At 39.4% G+C, this 17129-nt stretch overlaps 1 protein-coding gene and 1 long non-coding RNA gene across 8 annotated transcripts in view; one reads left to right on the top strand and one right to left on the bottom strand.

The window, feature by feature from the left end:
* Positions 1–2158: 2158 nt before the first annotated feature.
* HIVEP1 (HIVEP zinc finger 1) overlaps positions 2159–17129 on the bottom strand; it is a 138428-nt gene continuing 123457 nt past the window's right edge. For all 7 annotated transcript variants that reach the window (XM_077143294.1, XM_077143295.1, XM_077143292.1 and 4 more), the window contains 2 exons: positions 5509–6014; positions 2159–3808 (listed from right to left, as the gene is read on the bottom strand). In XM_077143294.1, coding sequence (XP_076999409.1) covers positions 2663–3808; positions 5509–6014 — 1652 coding nt within the window. In that variant the 3' untranslated portion in view covers positions 2159–2662. The remainder of the gene's footprint in view (positions 3809–5508; positions 6015–17129) is intronic.
* On the top strand, positions 2856–7401 carry LOC143668759 (uncharacterized). Its single transcript, XR_013168539.1, has 3 exons — positions 2856–3898; positions 4427–4515; positions 5568–7401. It is a non-coding gene; the product is annotated as an uncharacterized LOC143668759 (long non-coding RNA).

The raw sequence follows: 17129 nt of genomic DNA, 5'->3' as shown, positions 1-17129 counted from the left end.
CATAAGAATTCTTCAAATTAGTCGAGTTCTATACAAACTAAAAAAAGAAAAAAGAAAAAAAATTGGATGCTGAAATTAAGAGCATTAATTTTGAATTTAGAGAAATTATGTGCACTTAAAATATGATTATGGAATTAAGACTATTATACTGCTTGAAATTTTCAGTGTAAAAATGTAATGCAAAGGAAAAGACATGAAGTTAAAATTTGGTATTAATTTCGGTATAAATTTTGGTATAAATTTAACAGATAATGGACCTCATTTTCAATAGTTACAGTGCTAGAGCTGTATATGTAGTTCCTATAATAGAACTCTCAGGAACTTTTTTTTCCTAATTAAATTCTGGAAATTTCCTAATTTCCAGAATATAAAATGTAGTTTTACTATTTTTGAGAATTTTGTTACTGACTCTGCGGACAGTTGTTTCTGAGAAGGGACGGTGCGGATTGGAGCATGCATCTAGAACATCAGAGATGCTGAGACCCGCAGGAGCCCAGGGGATCCTGGAGATGATGTCTGGACCGGGTGATGCAGACCCAGAGAGGACAGGAATCTTTCCCAGAGTTGCAGGCACGAAGCTGGAGCCGGCCAGCTAGCAGCGGAACTCCAAGCTCCTTAGAATACTTCTCCCAGGATCTGTTGTTTCAGTAACTTCATACCCTTCAATCTCCACAAAGGAGGTTTTTCAGAGATGGCTGAAAAATTTCCTTAATGATGTACTTGTAATCATTTAAATTCCAACATTAAAGCATTCTCCCACTAAGAGAGCAGCTGCAGGGCTGTGTGATTATGCACATGACTGCAGTAGGAATTGTGGCCACCATGTCTGTCCTCCCCCATTTCTCCCAAGGAGTGAGGACAGTTCAACTGCCCAGGTCAGGAAAGGGTCATTTGTACAGTCACTATTTTAATGTAAAAGTCTGAATTTTGTTCTTACATAAATCTTGGCTCCTCTGCGGTGTGGTACCAGACAGACAGATCTCTGTGTATGGAACAAGCAGAACTGGGAGGCTGGAAGGAAGCAGAGCCCCTCTCCAAGGAACAGACCTGCACTCAGGAGCCTGAGGTCGGTTCATGTGGGCTTTGTCCCAGCCAAACTCCCTGGAAGACTGTCACTTAAATTACCTTTGCCAGAAATTGTTGTACTCATTTCAGATTGCATTCTATATTTCCTTACCGAAAAATGTTCTTAAATACTGAATCTGTTAATAAGCTATTATCAGCAGTTACTCCTCAGAAATAAGAAAAACAGCTCTCACTTGTATGGATTTTAGTTTCAGGGTTGTGACTGAGAAATCAGGATTTAAGGGATGATTTTGAGTACTGAATCATTATATAGATATTCCTTTTTGCTTTCTGGTATACTGGAGTAAGCAGAGAGAAATTCCTGAAATCTCTAAATTGCAACCAAGCTGCCTTGATCTCTGATAATGATCGTATAAGCCTTTATCTAGTGGCTCATGTGATTGTAAAAACCTTGTGACTAACCTTCATTTGTACCCAGTTAGCCAGTTTTTCAACTTTAGAGTCTAGTAACCATTAAAAACAGCCCCTAATGTTTATTAATGAAGGGTCTTGGGTCAGACCAAAACTAACCCACCCCAAACCTAAAGTGCTCTTGATGACAGACTGGATCTAACCAAAATGGGCCCACCTGCCATGCACAAAAGCTTCGACTTTAACCTACAAGTCACTTATACCTCATTCTGCCATTTTCTTACATTTATTCCATGTCTAAGCATGTAATCTGCACATGCTCAATAATCCCATCATCTGGGGCCACTGCGCTCAGGATCCTAAACCCTGCCCATCTTTTTTTCTAATAAAACTATCATAATTGTTGTAATTCCAGTAGAGAGATTTGGGGCTAATAGGGCATCTACTCTCCTACTACCCGCCTAATAATAAACTTTTTCTCTCTTCAAAACCCCAGTGTCTCAGGAATTAGTTGTTGAGCATGCAGAGCAAAGAATCCACAGCTTTGGTCCAGTAACAGTGTCACGTGGTAGAAACCATTCCACCAAAGACCCCATTTCTCAAGAATAAGTAAAAAGTATAATCTAGTGTTATTTTCCGAATGCAGATTACTTGATCATTGGATGGCACAAAGAAGGCACAAACGAAACAGTGATAAAGTCAGTAAACAACATTTTACTGAAACATTTCATAACACAGAAGATCTGTCTGAAGTGTAAAGTTACTGTCTTACACGAGGACAGACCCATTTTCAAGGACTAATCTGAATACAATAAATATGGAGTTTACATACTAATTTGGACACAGAAACTCTGCCCCACAACCATAAAAATTCATATTTAACAGTGCAACATATAATTTAATCATTTGATTTATCTGACAGGTTTTTCTTACTAAACACAAATAACTACCTGGTTTTAATATACATATATAATATATATTTTATGTATATAGATATTCAATAATCTGTACAGTTTCTAAACATAAAACTCCTAAAAGGCACAATTGTCTATACAACATGTACAAAAAATGGCTGGAGCTGACACAAAACGACGATTATTGGTCAAAAGTTCATGATTGCACAAAAATTAGTCATGAGTTCACGTCAGAAAAATGTGCTTAAGGAAAGGAGGGTTTTCAAAAAAACTTTTAAGTGTTATAAAAATAAAACAAAATACAAAAGCCACTAGGTTGCGATCACGAGCCTGTCCTCGTCGTCGTCGCTGCTGGCATCACTGAACTGCCTGGCGCTCTGCCTCTGCGGGGACCCGCGGGGGTCCGGAGAGAGGCTGGAAGGCTCCGCACATGCGCGGGGCAGGGACTCGCTGACCAACCCCGCCCGGCCCTGCGCGGAGGCCACTTCCGGCTTGAGAGTCACGTGACTGGCCACGGCCGCCTTGTCCGGGGCCGTTTCCTTTGGGCCGTCAAGCCATGCCGGGTCATCTGTGGGCGCAGGTGGTTCTGGGAGTTTTTTTGCATTTCCCCGCTGGATTCGAGGGGACCCCTGAGGTGATTCGGTCCTGTCGACCTGTCGTGCGCTGGCTCCCGGCGCGGGCCTGGACTGCGTCTCCCGGGGGGCTTTGCTTTGGGAGGCCGCCATTTCCAGAGCTCTGGGCGCATCCAGGGGTGCTTGCCCGACTGAGGGAATTAGAGCCGGCAGGGCGATGTTGACGATCTGGAGACTCGGGATGTGTGCCTGGGGGCTGGGGCTGCTCTGTGAGGCAGGGTCCGCAGTGAGGACCTGCAGTCCCACAGCGTTTAGAGCGAGTCCTGGTGGATGTCCCTGCGGGGTCATGTTTGCGTTGGCCAGGCCCAAAATATTGACGGTGTCCACGCTTAATGACGGAAGGGGCTGCAGGCCCGGAGTGCGGAGGTTCTGAAGGCCGGGCACGCGGACTTGGCCAATGGGGATACACGGCACCACGCTGCTCACCTCAGCCACTACCGCGGGGTCCGTAGTGCTGGAAACTTCCGCGACCGTGTCCCCAGGAGTACCCACGGTTCTGTGAATCACACCCACCGCGGGAATTGTAAGTTGCATGGGCCCCGCTTGAATGGGAACAAGGGTGGAGTAGGTGAGGCCTGCGGGGACCACTTGGATCCCTCCAACTGGAACCATATTATAAGGTGTCCTGGATTGCTGTTGGGAATGCAAGGGAAGGTGGCTAAACAAATGAGTCTGGGGAGAAGGCAGGCCTGTGGTCGGCTGCACAGTCGCTTGCTGCTTTTGTTCTTGAGTGCTGGGACCAGGTGAGGCCCCAGAAGGATCCCCCACTGCTGGCTGGGGGGTGCCAGGCTCTGCTGCAGGAGGCTGCCTTACAGACGATGTGTTCTGAAAGACAAGAGGGAGCAGTCCGTTTAGGGAAAGCTTTCTTCACCACCGAGTTAAAACGCTGGTGCAAAATCTGTTCTTCCTGATAAGGTAAGAATAGGTATATTTGTAATTTTGTAAATATTTTAAGCTTACTATAAAGTTATATTTTGATTTTTAAAAATAAAGGTATGGGGGTTGTAATGGTGACTCAGTGGCAGAATTCTCTCCTGCCATGCCAGAGACCCGGGTTCCATTCCCAGAGTCTGCCCATGCCAAAAAAATATATAATAATAATAAATAAAAATAAAGGTACAACTAAAAAAAAAATCAGTTACATCTTTAATCCCTTTATTTTCTAGTACAGATACCAGCAGCACACTTTGTATAGCACTTTGCAACTTTGTGTTTTTCTAACATTTTTCCAGTGCTCCTAGATAGCACCTCACTTCATCTTGAGAACATCCCTGAGAGGTGATGTTCTCTCTCAGGGCTCTGGTTGTTGTTTGGTGTTAATGCCAGTACTACTGGCTCACCCCATTTTAGAGATTAGGAATCACTGAGATATTAGCTAGCTGAGAGTATCAACTTGAGAAGGAAAAAATAACAGGAAAAAAATCATTTTCATTTATGAAATAGTTGTCATTAAGAAGATCTGCAGGCATTTGTCCATCCATCCATCCATCCATCCATCCGTCCATCCGTCCATCCTTTCTTCTACAAATTCAGTAAGTTTCTAAAACATCCACCAGAACCCAAATGTGGTTTTAGGTACTGGTAGGAATGGGGCAAACTTTGGAAGAGAGTTGCTTAAAGCACGATGACCAATATTAAAATGATACAATTGTAAGGAATCAGTCTTGGGCATCATCCCTTGTCCTTTAAGTTTATTACCTAAATATCAGCTTTTTCTGGATATCTGTGAGATATATTAAGCTATATAGTCTGTAGAAACCCAAGATTTAGAGTCCTTTTACTTTTCTTCAGTGTTATCTAGCAGAACAAAATATGCCATATTTAGAAATATATCATATTACAATATTCAGTACATGCTAGAGGTATGAGAACTATCAATGTAAGAAGAATGAATTCCAAACAGAATTAATCATTCCTCATGAGACAGTCAGGAGTAAAATCAGAAGTTGTTCAGAACACGTTTATAGGCCTTTGTCCTGAGCTAAGTTTTGGGTAGGAACTTTTCCCAAGCTTCCACAGTAATTTGATCACTCAAGCAAAGGGAATTTCTTAATGCATTTCTTAGGTCACACCGGCTTTGCCCTAGAATTTGATAGATATATTGCTAATGGGGGCAAAGTGTGAAATGTTTGGATAATTTATTGCAAATCATTTCAACACCAGTGGAAATACAACTCAGGATAAGCCATGGGATAAATACGTTCTAGGATTCATGTTCTCATTTGAAGCAAACATATTTTTAACTTCAAAATTAAAAAAAAAAAATAATATAGGGGAATTACTTTTCAAGAACCATTTGGTTGTTTTAGATTTTCAATATGTGAACCCTGCTTAAAATACCGAACAAGAATCCAAAGGATGTGAATGCCTTCTGTCCCTAAACATAAAAATATATATATTTTATATAAAGTTATGCAGGCAGATTTGGCCATAATTAATTTGCTAAGTACATTTTTCTCTTAAGCCACTGAGGTTCCCTAATTTACTATGCTTAAAACAACAACAACAACAAAAAAGTCATTCACCTGTGCTAAAGCAAAAGCTGTTACTCCCACAGAATGACTCAGTATTTCATCTGATTCAGGGTAGTCCACAGACATTTGACGCCATGGGGACCTGGGTGTGGCTTCGGGCAACGTGGAAGAGTCGACATGAGTAATGGTCTTCTCTGGGGCGGTGGGCTGCGTGGCCTTCTCTGGGGACCCTGTCTTCCTGCTGCAGTTCGGGTGTGCTGTGCTCAGCACGGTCATCTTGGTGAGCAGCGCCCTGGGCAGAATGTCCATGGGGTCTGGGTGCACTGTAGAGAAGCTGTCGCCAGTCCGGAACTCCTCCTCAGCACTTGTGGCATCCTGAAGGCCGGTTCTCGAGGGAAGGTGCTGCGGGCTGGCTGTGACCGAGGGGGCTGCCGACAGCACCGACTCGGCTTGGCTGTCCTCATCATCATCTTCATTTTCATTCTCGTCCTCGTCGGGGCCATCAGATTCTTCAATGTCATAGCCAGAGCGCTCACAACCGAATCTTTGTTTTTCATCTAATAAAAAGAACCAAAAGGGCACATTATAGAATGTTCTGCAAGTGGAAGAAAGGGCTGTCCTTTATTTTCTGTAAGCTTGACAGCACCGTGAGGGATATAAAAGACAAGGCCCATACCCACCAAAGGCGATGGTGTACGAGGAGAAAGAAATGGAGGAGAAGATCCAGCAAGTCCACCAGGAGGTCAGAGAAGTGGGGCAGTGATACCAAGTGGCATGGCCAGGGCTGCTTGTTAAGGATGAGGAACACGAAAGGAGCCTCAAAAGAGGAGACAGGCAGAGGGCATTCTGTATACACAGTCGGAAACTAAGGTCTCAAATACTACACTTGAAAAATCCCCAAAATAAGACTAAGTGAAATCCAGTATGGTCTGTACTGTAGTTAGTGATATTGAACCAAGGCGCATTCCTTAGTGTTGATGATGTTTTATGGTTATCTAAGATGTGAACCCATGGGGAAGCTAAGTGAAGGGTATACAGGAACTCCTCCTACTATTCTTGCAACCTTTCTGTAAGACTAAAATAGTCTAAAAAAAAAAGTGCTACAAATACTCCAGCTCTTTGCTGATACCACAGGGTCTTCATTTCTTTTCTTCTCTTGAAAGACCAATTTTCTGTCTCGTTCAGACAAGCTCGTACTGTATCTCCCTTCCCACTGTCCTTATACTCCAGAATAAGACTTTAACTTCTGATAAGCATTATTTCACCATCTGTTGTTATAGGAAATAATCAATTCTTGAAATCAGTTCCACTACTTCTCTGGGTTAATAAAGAAGCACAGCAAATTTCTCCCAAATCTACCCTAAACTATCCATGTTTTAAATTTTTACCACCTAATACTGTTCCTGTCTGGCATCTTTTTTCGGCCTCTGTCCATTTCTTAGTCAGCTGTACACACATGAGTAAACGGCTCTCCCTGGTTCTAGAACTGTACACTCTAAGAGGACCTGGCTCAGCACACAAACCAATACTGTTTGATCACAATTAAAGCAAGCACTCATTAAGGGCTTGATTTTTCTCAGTGAGTTATTAAAGCAACTTAAAAATACGGTTAATTATTTTGAAGTGTTGGGCCCATAGCTCACAAATGTCAGGCCTGAGATTCAAACTCAGGTCCATCTGTGGCTCCTGAGTAGGTGCTAAACATTCCACATTCAAATGCCATATTTTAAAAATCTGTAGAATGATCTGAAAAAAGGTCAACAATGAATTATATTCACTAAGCTACATTATAAATGTGCCTGAGTTCAATGTTTCTAGGTAGAGAAATTAGTTTTATATAATTATTTGGTTAGAATAGTTGAACATATAAAATGCCATTCTCCAAGAAGGAAGTAAATTAATAATTGAACCTTTTTAATTTTGCAAAAGATGTTGTATTTTATAACTATGGAAGTTTAAGAATAATTGATTACAAATTTTTAATTAACTTACATATTCAGGAAACATCCTGAATTCATTTTTCAGTGTATGCTATTTAATATGAACAATTAAAAAAATTTTTTTTATAACGGAGATGTAGAGGGGCATGGTGTAAAACTTTTTGGCTCTACTTTAATCTGATTTTTGCCTTGATGACACCAGATTTCAGATCAGAATCGGAAATGCTGGGGATGGGAAGATACACAGGGTAGCTTCCCTTGACCTTTTCTTCTTCCTTCTTCCTTCCTGGAAAGAGCCACGTGCCTATAGCTTAGGTGGGACTCAGTAGGGACTAGGTTTCCTTTCCAGTTTTGTTTCACTGAGATCGTAAGAGAACAATGTTTCTCTGAATGGACTGTGCACATTCTTGAAGGGGAAAACCAATGTCAAAAGTTTGGAAACCTGCACATGAATTTTGGTTCATTACATATTTGTTAAACATGATTGATATTCTGGGTGATAGAAAAATGATAAAAATGGATAACTTGAAGGAACAGAAAATAATGGCATCCTTTTAAATATCTGTAGCACCAAAACCAAGCACCAACAACTCTGCTCTATTTAGATTCATGCTAATAGAAGCCTTTTGTATTAATTTGCTGACTCCCTGATTCCTTATCCATATCCCCTAATGAAGATTATTGCTACTGAATCAGAAGTTCTGTGGCTACATGATCCAGAGAGGAAAAATGACTTGTCTGTGATCACACAGCCTGCATATAGCAGACAAAGGACTTGTTAACTCGTCAGAAACTTAATCATATATGGCTCTATGAAGTTGCTTATTTTGCTATTCCATTTTACTTAAGAACATAATAGCCACCAGTACTCTACAGAGTACCTATATATCAGGGCTTGGCAAACTCTGCCTGAAAGTCAAATCTGGTTCACTGTTCTTGTAAATAAAGTTTTATTGGAACAGCGCCATGTGCATTTGTTTACATAATATGATGGCTGCTCTTGTGCTATATAGTGGCAGAGTGCACAGTTGTGAGAAGGACCATATGGCCCGCAAAGCCTGAAATATTTACGATCTGGCCCTTTACAGAAAAAGTTTGCTGACATCTGCATTACAGCCTCATATTTAAACCTAACAACTACCCTATGACAGAGCAGATATCAAACCTATCTTGTACAAGCAAATTTAGAAACTTATACATGGCTAGAAAGTAGCAGAGCCAGAATTTGAAACAGGGTTTTTTGCATGTAGGAGTCCTGTCATCATCCCAGTACAATATACTGACTTCAACAAAAGCAGAAAATTAATTCCATTAAGTTAGTTTCGGTGCATTTCAAATCAAGAGGGGAAAAAGAGGAAGCCATGCGGCCATAAATTTTTTTCAAAAGTAAAATTTTCAATAAATTTATGCCCATCAACTTCCCTGAAGATGTATCTGAAAATCATCTTTTTATGAACTGTAAGCTGCCCTCCCATCCCTGCCAGACAGCGACACCTGCTGGATGAGTCAACTGACAAAGACAAGCCCTGAGAGCCAGGGGACAGTAGCAGCCCTCCCCAGTTCCACCCCCACACTCACCATTCTTTTGGTGTTATTGTTTGACTCTTTTTGTTTTTCTCATATGTTCAAGAAATCTTACTTTGAAATCCAAACAGCAGCAACTGGGAAATTTTTTTTTTTTAACACACGACTATTGCAGTAATAGATTTTAATTTTTTTAAGATGAAAATATCATTAAGAAGGTAATGGCCCGAGTTTAATGTTTACTAATTTTAGAACGTGAACCAAAAAGCTGTCATATCTGTGCAGTTCATTAAGGAGATGAATGCTGCTTTATTGTAAACATATATCATAAGACCTATTACGGCTTCATGTTGGACCATGTTCCTTAGAAAAAGAAATCATTTTTCCTATGAAAATCCTGATGATATGAAGGTATTCTAGAGGTTTACTTAGAAACCAGACTTATTTAGTGTATTTACACAATTCACTTAAACTATTTTAAGGGTAAATATAATAGGTTTTAAATGTTCTGCTATAACATCCTCCTCCTCTAGATATTATCAGAAATATTTGAACACCAAGAAAAATAATGTCACTAGTTGCACTTTGCCATTATTAAACTGTTCTAATTTGACAGTTGAGGGTACATATTAAGCCAGCATTCTGTTGATAAAAACATTCTTTGGATCAGGCATGTAAAGCAGCTAGCCGGCAATGTGATTTTTGACGCAAAAGCAGAAAACTAAGAAGTAGTCACTAAGACCCTAAGAACACAGGTACAAAATTCCTGAGACTGTGTAACTGTCCATAACAAAAATACAAGGGAGTGGGTAGTAGGCTTGGTGGAGGGGTCTCATGAGTACATACTATAATTGTAGCTAGTTGCTAATTTTAAATTAATTGGAAACTTCTTTCTTTTAAATGCCAAATGTCCACATTTTAATTGCTGGCTTAGAAAAATCCATAATTCCCTCTGCTTAGTTCAAAATAAATTTTCCTCAACATTGCTGCATCTACTCTGTTTGCACTTCAGAGCAAGAATTCATCTGCTGAAGAATAAAATGGGCACTTCTCCAGCCTATAAGGGTAGTAAAGAATGAAAAAGATCAAATGGCTTTGGGCCTTCATCACAGCATTTTGATGGCAACCTCTAATAAACACTTTGTAACTACCAACCAAGGAGCAGGCTCAATAGCTGGTGAATCACACTCTGGGTTTGGTGTGGTTTGCTTGGTAGAGAATAGGTTTAGGGTCTTTAAAAAACAGAAAAGATTGAAGAGAAAGCCAGGAAAGTTAAGAAGGGATAAATATGGAGTAAACCTCTGGTGAAAAAACAAAGCAAGCAGACAGGAAGGAATAACTAGCTACAAACATGGCATCTTAAAGACTTGGATTGGCTCCCAGAAAGCCACCAGCTGACCAGGATACCACCCAATGGTAACAATGTTTAGAAAATGAATATTATACTGGGGTGCTTTGTTGTAACTCCATCTGGTAATTAGTAAGTGGTCAGAAACTTTATTGAACGAATGAAAGCTCACAGATGGTATTTTTGGTGATGATTGTTGTCTGTGACACAGAAGAGAACAATTAAATAGATAAAGCTCCCAAATTTGTCCAATAAACCCCTCAGTGCTGTACTTTTGGATGCCAGTTTACAGTGTGATGGGACTGTGATGTCCCCATAGATTTAGAATCAGGTCTCCCAATAATACATTTCTCTTAAGAGTTACCCCATTTCCCACATCTCGGATAAATCAAGATTTAGCTCCATATGGCAATCTGACATATTCTACTGTTACTAATTTATTCAACTTGGTCTTCTGCTCATAAGCGTGTGCCAATCTGCAGGTAGTCCAGGACTCCACCCCTGACGCCATGGCCATGCGGTCAATGAGAAACAATAAGCATGGCTCTCAAAGGTAATACCAGGAGGACACAATGTCACACATTTCCTTTTTTTTTTTTTTTTTTTTTTTTTTTAATGTGGGCAGGCACTGGGAACTGAACCCGGGTCCTCTGACATGGCAGGTAAGCATTCTTGCCTGCTGAGCCACCGTGGTCCCACACATTTCCATTTTGAAGAAGACTTGATGTTTTATAGTAAAAGGTGTCCGGCTCTTGAATTTGGCCACTTATTTTTCTTTAATCACTTTATTACTGAGTAGGCTTCTGTAATCTATCAGCACAAATAACTGACATTCCAACCATGTTTAGGAAAATGTAGATGATGAAAGATATAGAGCTGATGCTGTTTACTCAGTTATTTAAGGTTTTCAATAGACATAAAGGTAGACAGATTTTCCCTCAGTAGCTGCAGCTACGAAGGAATGAGGGAAGGCATCAGAAAAGCCATCACTACCTTTGGGAATAAAGGTCTGAAAGTACACTGTGGAAACTGCTGTGGCACCTTATGAAATAAATGGAGTCAAAAAGTGGGTTTCTAGCAGGACACTGGGCAGCAGACATACTAGATTTGTGTTAGGTTAAGAATGCAAGACATGATGTTCTCAAGAACCGCATAAAATCTCAGAACCTTTTGATAAAGCTGTTCACCACTAGAGAGAGAAGACAGCAAGTTATGTGTTAGAAGACTGTTTGTTAACAATACAGATTTATCACTTATTTTCATTTTTGGGGCCAAGAAGATGGAGAACACACTGATCAGGCAGGAATGTCGAGAACGGGCCTGAGGATCCGAGTGGTGGCTAAAATCTCATGGGGAACTGGTACCAGGAGTCTGATCTGTGTGTGGTCAGGGAAGTGGAAAAATAGCCATGTGGAGAGGTGGACAGCAGAACCTAGCATAGAAAATCACCGGAAAATGACCATCCTGGGAACCCCCCCTAGCTCTGCTCTACCCATAGATAGGCACAACAAAAATGAAAACTTTAACACCTGAAAATACTTTTTCATAATTTCTTAAAAGTCAGCCATTTCATCTCCTCATATATGCTTAATGATTTTCATTTTCCTTTGAAAAATAAAAGTTGATCATAAAATGAACAATTTTATAACATATATTGCTACTCCTTATAGCATCCTTAAGAGTTGGTAAGGGCAGGGTTTTAAAACATACACAGAAACACTGACGTAGGAACAAATCAGGTCTTTTCTCTTTTAGGACAGTCTATTCTACAAGGAAGGTTCTAGGCCACAGTGATACCTGGCCAGCGCAGAAATTCTTCACAGGGGAAATAATGCTGCCTAATTTAATAAACAAAGAGCAAGATTTCCAAATTAGTCATTATGCATTTATACATATGCCTGCAAAATTGGATGCTGCATGGGAAAAATCATATTAGACTTTTCACTCAAACTGTTAAAACTCCATCTGGTGGAGAATGAGGCATGATGAAGCATAAACTGAGGTACTTTGCTTGTAAAACTGCTCACCATCCAGAGTAAAGGCTTTTGCTCTCTGGAACCATTCAATATTGTTGCTACTGAATGGGACTATTCACTTAATGAAATCAAGCTTTTTTGAGTCATTATCGTTTAAATTCCCATTACAAAATAAAACAGCAGTGGCAAGAAAAACCTCAACAAAGAAAATTCCAGGGCCACAGATAAAGGTTTGTGTTATCTTTTGACTCCTTATTTCAAGAACATTTGAGAAAATAATGATAGATATTATATATATTCCTAGAGAGGCAATGGCTTTAAAGGATTTTGATACCACTCGACCCCCCCCCCAAAAAAAAAATAAACACACTTTCTTAACCAAATGAGTACATCAGTGAGTATAAGATTTAAAGTACTACAAAGATTATGTCTGAGACATAATGGTTGTCAGGTGTCAAAATATTAAGAAATTGGGGGAAACAGCACCATAGCAGAGACTCTGATTATATCTAAGTATAAGTGAGTTGTTTCGATTCAACCTAGCATGGACTGCCTCCCATCCTGAAGCCCCTTGGCACAGTATTAACCTGGTCTCCAACCCCTTCCCAGGTTTGTTCCTTGTCCAGCTCTGCTCATACCACTCCCTGGGTCTAGAATGCCTGCCTTTCCCTAGTCCACTGCCTCACCAGGATTTTCTCAATAAAGCAATGTTTGGATAAATAAATCCCTTGCCTTTCTTTTGGAATACCCTTAACCATCGCTCAGCAAAATGACTTGTATATCTCTCTCGTTCCCTGATGCTTCCCTGCCCCTTGGCCTTGGCCTGTGACCCTGCCAGGTCTACGACAAGGCACTTCTCAGCGGTAATAGGTGGGACACATGTGGAGCAGGTTTTGGAGTGCTATGTATATACATGAATCATTCAAAAAAAAAAAAGAGTGATTATATGATTTTCTGTGGAACTACTGAAAAATAGAACAGATCTTTTTTAATCTAGAGTGATCATTACCATAGATGAGAAAATGGAAGAGTCAAATAAATTATCTTCTAGTCTTCTGATGCAATAAACAACAAATAACAAATTAACAAACAAAACCCATCCTCACTTTAATAATACCTATATCGACCTGGGCCATGTACCTTGAATACTACTTATAAGTAAAGGTATTAAGTATTGTATTACAGCTATCCTTCAATTTTAGTGAAGGAATTTAATGGAAAACTGAAATACAAAATTCTAAAAATAATAGCAAATTATTTCCTGAAAGATTATGGGGCACTTTTCCCCAGTCATTCATTCAATCAATAAATATTTACTTCCCTACTACCTGCTACATACCATTTGAAAGAGATGGAGATAGAGCAGTGAACCAAAACAAGATTCCCATCCTTATGTAATTTATTTTCTAGTTGGAAGAAACAGATAAACACACATATACACACACTCACTCACACATATTATCTCTAGTGGTGATAACTGCAATGGAGAAAAATAAAGCAGGATAAGGGGCATAAGTACTGTTGGCAGGGAGTGTGGGGGTGCTTTTTTACACAGAGAGGCTCAGGAAGGCCACTGATAAGGCCATGTGTGAGGAGAGAGCTGAAGGAAATGACAGGGCAAGACTCACAGTCTATCTATCTGGTGGAAGAGCACTTTTAACAGAGGAAAGAGGGCAGAGTCCCCATGGCAGGAGTGTTTCAATAAGCAGCAAGTTTATCAGCGCAGCTGGAGTTGAGCGAGCAAGGGACAAAGGAGTGGGGAAGAGTGTCAGAGAGGGCAACGAGGAAGGGTGATTGGGCTGCAGAGCTCACAGGGTATGGCAGACCATTGCTCAGAATGAGACAGGAAAACACAGCAGGGTTTGAAGCAAAGGAGTGACTTTATTTTTACAGACCACTTTGGCTACTATGTAGAAAACAGACTGTAAGGGGGCAGGGCTGAACCCCAGGGACCAGTGCGGAGGCCATCACAATCAAGCGAGTGAGAGAAGATGGCCACTCTACCCAGGGGCCAAAGGAGGAGGTGGTTAGAGGTGGCTGGATTCTAAATACGTTCTGAAGGAAGGGCTGTAAGGTTTTACTGGTAGACTGGAGGCAAAATGAGAGAAGGACAGGCTTTTTTTAGTCAAGGATGACTAAAAGTTTTGGTCCAACCACAGCAAGGATGGGGAAAGACAGTGGATGAAGCAAGCTTCCATGAGGAAGAGGTGAACTGGGAATCTGGGGCATGTTAAAGTTGAGGTGCCTATTAAACATGAAGATGGTCGGTAGACAGATGGATATGCAGGTCTGGAATGAATTTGAAAGTTATCAGCCCAGAGATGTTAGAAGACCACAAGCAGAAGACTGGATGAGGCCACCTAGGAAGGCATATAGTCAAAAAAGAAAAGTGATCTAAAATACAGCCCTGGGGCATGAAACCACTTAGAGACTCAGGAGATAAGGAAGAACCAGCAAAGGACACTGAAAAAGAATATTCCACCCTAGCTAGCGTTAAGCTAGAAAGTAGTACGCCCTCTGTATGAATGGCATCATATTGCAGTCTTCTGGGCTTCACACCCTACAAACATTGAAACCTAAAGAACTGCTAAGCCAAATCCCACCTTTAATTATCATCAGTTTAATGGAATGAAATGTCTTTTTAAAGACTATTAAGACCCAATGTTACTACAGTAATTAAGAAAACACAAATTAAGATAAAAAACCATCATCTACCAAAGTGGCCCAAAATTTAGAATTCTGACAATATTAGGTATAGTTAAGAATGGGTGTGATTGGTTAAGTCTTTCCTGGAGGTCAAGTATAAATTAAAAATTAAAATTAATTTCCTACGATATACAAAGTGGTGCCACATATGTAAATTTAAAATACAAACACAAGAACAACATACTATTCATGGCTACGTACATATATGTTGAATGAATTGAAAGAAAAATCTCTAAACCCCAGTTAGTGTTTGCCTCTGGAAGGGAGAAATGCGAATGGGAAATGGCAGGTAGGGAAAAGTGGCCTCACATATAATGCTTTACTTGGCTTATTTTTAAAAAATGCACTGGATTTATGAAAAGGACTTGAAGCAAATACGAGAAAATGTTTATAATCATCCATGCTGGTGATGAACACATGAGTTCGCCAGAATGCATGTGTTCACGTAATAAAATATTTTATATTCCTGTTTTTTTTTTTTTTTTGCATGGGTAGGCACCAGGAATCGAACTTGGGTCTTTGGATTGGCAGACAAGAATTCTGCCACTGAGCCGTCATCACACCCTGTATTCCTTTTATATTTAAAAAAACCTTAAAATATTTTTAAAATAAAAAGAACAATAAAAGGAAAACAAGCGTTTGTTTAAAACAATAAATATTTATTATATTTAAACCCAAATTCTAAACCTATAACAAAGCAAAAGGGGAGGTATATATTTTATTAGCATACAAATAAAAATATGAGACCTCTTGTAAGGCAAAGCATTTGGCAAAATCCATTTATATTCTACATGTAAATCACGAAGAAACTTAAACACACTAGCCATATAAATACAGGAATTTTTAAAAACTTAACTGAAAGAAAATCATGTAAAATGACCTAATTTTATCACAAAATTTAATCTGAGTAGGCTATCATGTTTGGATTATACTCTAACAACCCGCTTTAAATGTTTCTGGAATGAAATGAGAAATACAGAAATGAATGGACAGATATGTAGGTCAATCAGTCAGCCAATCTAAACAATGCATGGAAAGGGCACTTAATATTCCTATGCAAATTTAGGATATAAGCCCTACCGTCCTTTAACAATTTAGAGGTCTCTGCAGACATTTAATTAGTTTTTAAAAGATTCACCTTCTTGAAGACATTAACCATATAAAGGCACATATTGTAAGGATAATGCCTTTTATATTTACACATTTCAGGCATCAGTGTTTCTTACTGTAACCTTTACTTTGTGCCTTTTCCAGTCAGTAGGTAATAAACATATTCCCTGAAACAGTTACACATTTTCCCTAGCTTTTTACTTCTGAACTGTTCAATACACTGATCATAAAGCAAAATAAATAATAAGAAAAGACTTTTTCACTTTAAGAGTTATATTAATGCATTGTGTGACCACTTACATCAAAAAAATAAATGGAATGAACTATATTAGAAGTGAATTACAGTTTAATTTTATTAAATATTTAAATGTCTTTATACTTTTAAATTCAATTCCTAGCTATTCAAAATTCAATTTTTAATAAATATTTTTTAAAAGTTACACGTTAAAAGTGGCATGTACTTTTAAGTCCTGACATTGTCCTCCCTCAGTATGTATCCAAACATCAGAGTGTCTATGACGCACACAAAAAAAGCTCCTTTCCTAAATTTTTTACGATGTGATTTTTTTTTTTCACTCAATTAAAAATACAGGGTGGGCCACGGTGGCTCAGTGGCAGAGTTCTCGCCTGCCATGCTGGAGACCCGGGTTTGATCCCCAGTGCCTGTCCATGTTAAAAAAAAAAAAATAAGCAAACAAACAAAAAGGCAGTTTCTTCCTTTGTGCTCAAAATACTGATTCATATCAACTACAACACTAATAGACAGAAGTCACTTCTTTTGCAGTTTTAGAAATAAATTCAGGCTGATTCATTTGGTGTGCTTCTGGTTGTCAGGTAGGATTACGTGCATCTATTTTCTTTTTTAACCTGTGTTTTTAATAATATTCTCATCATTCTCACTTTGGAAATTTTTTTCTATACCAAACTAATGTGAAACAAGAGCAAATAAATAATTAATTTAGATTATTTCATTTTTTAGAACAGTACGATACCCCTTACCCCCGTTTTTTATTAACTCTCTCTTTGATTGATAAATCCTAATAAAGAGTCTAGATACTTCCATTCTCT

This window comes from Tamandua tetradactyla, chromosome 25, assembly GCF_023851605.1.
Source record: "Tamandua tetradactyla isolate mTamTet1 chromosome 25, mTamTet1.pri, whole genome shotgun sequence".
Taxonomy (NCBI): domain Eukaryota; kingdom Metazoa; phylum Chordata; class Mammalia; order Pilosa; family Myrmecophagidae; genus Tamandua; species Tamandua tetradactyla.
Note: the sequence above shows the minus strand (reverse complement) of the source record. Positions and strands in the feature narration are given on the sequence as shown.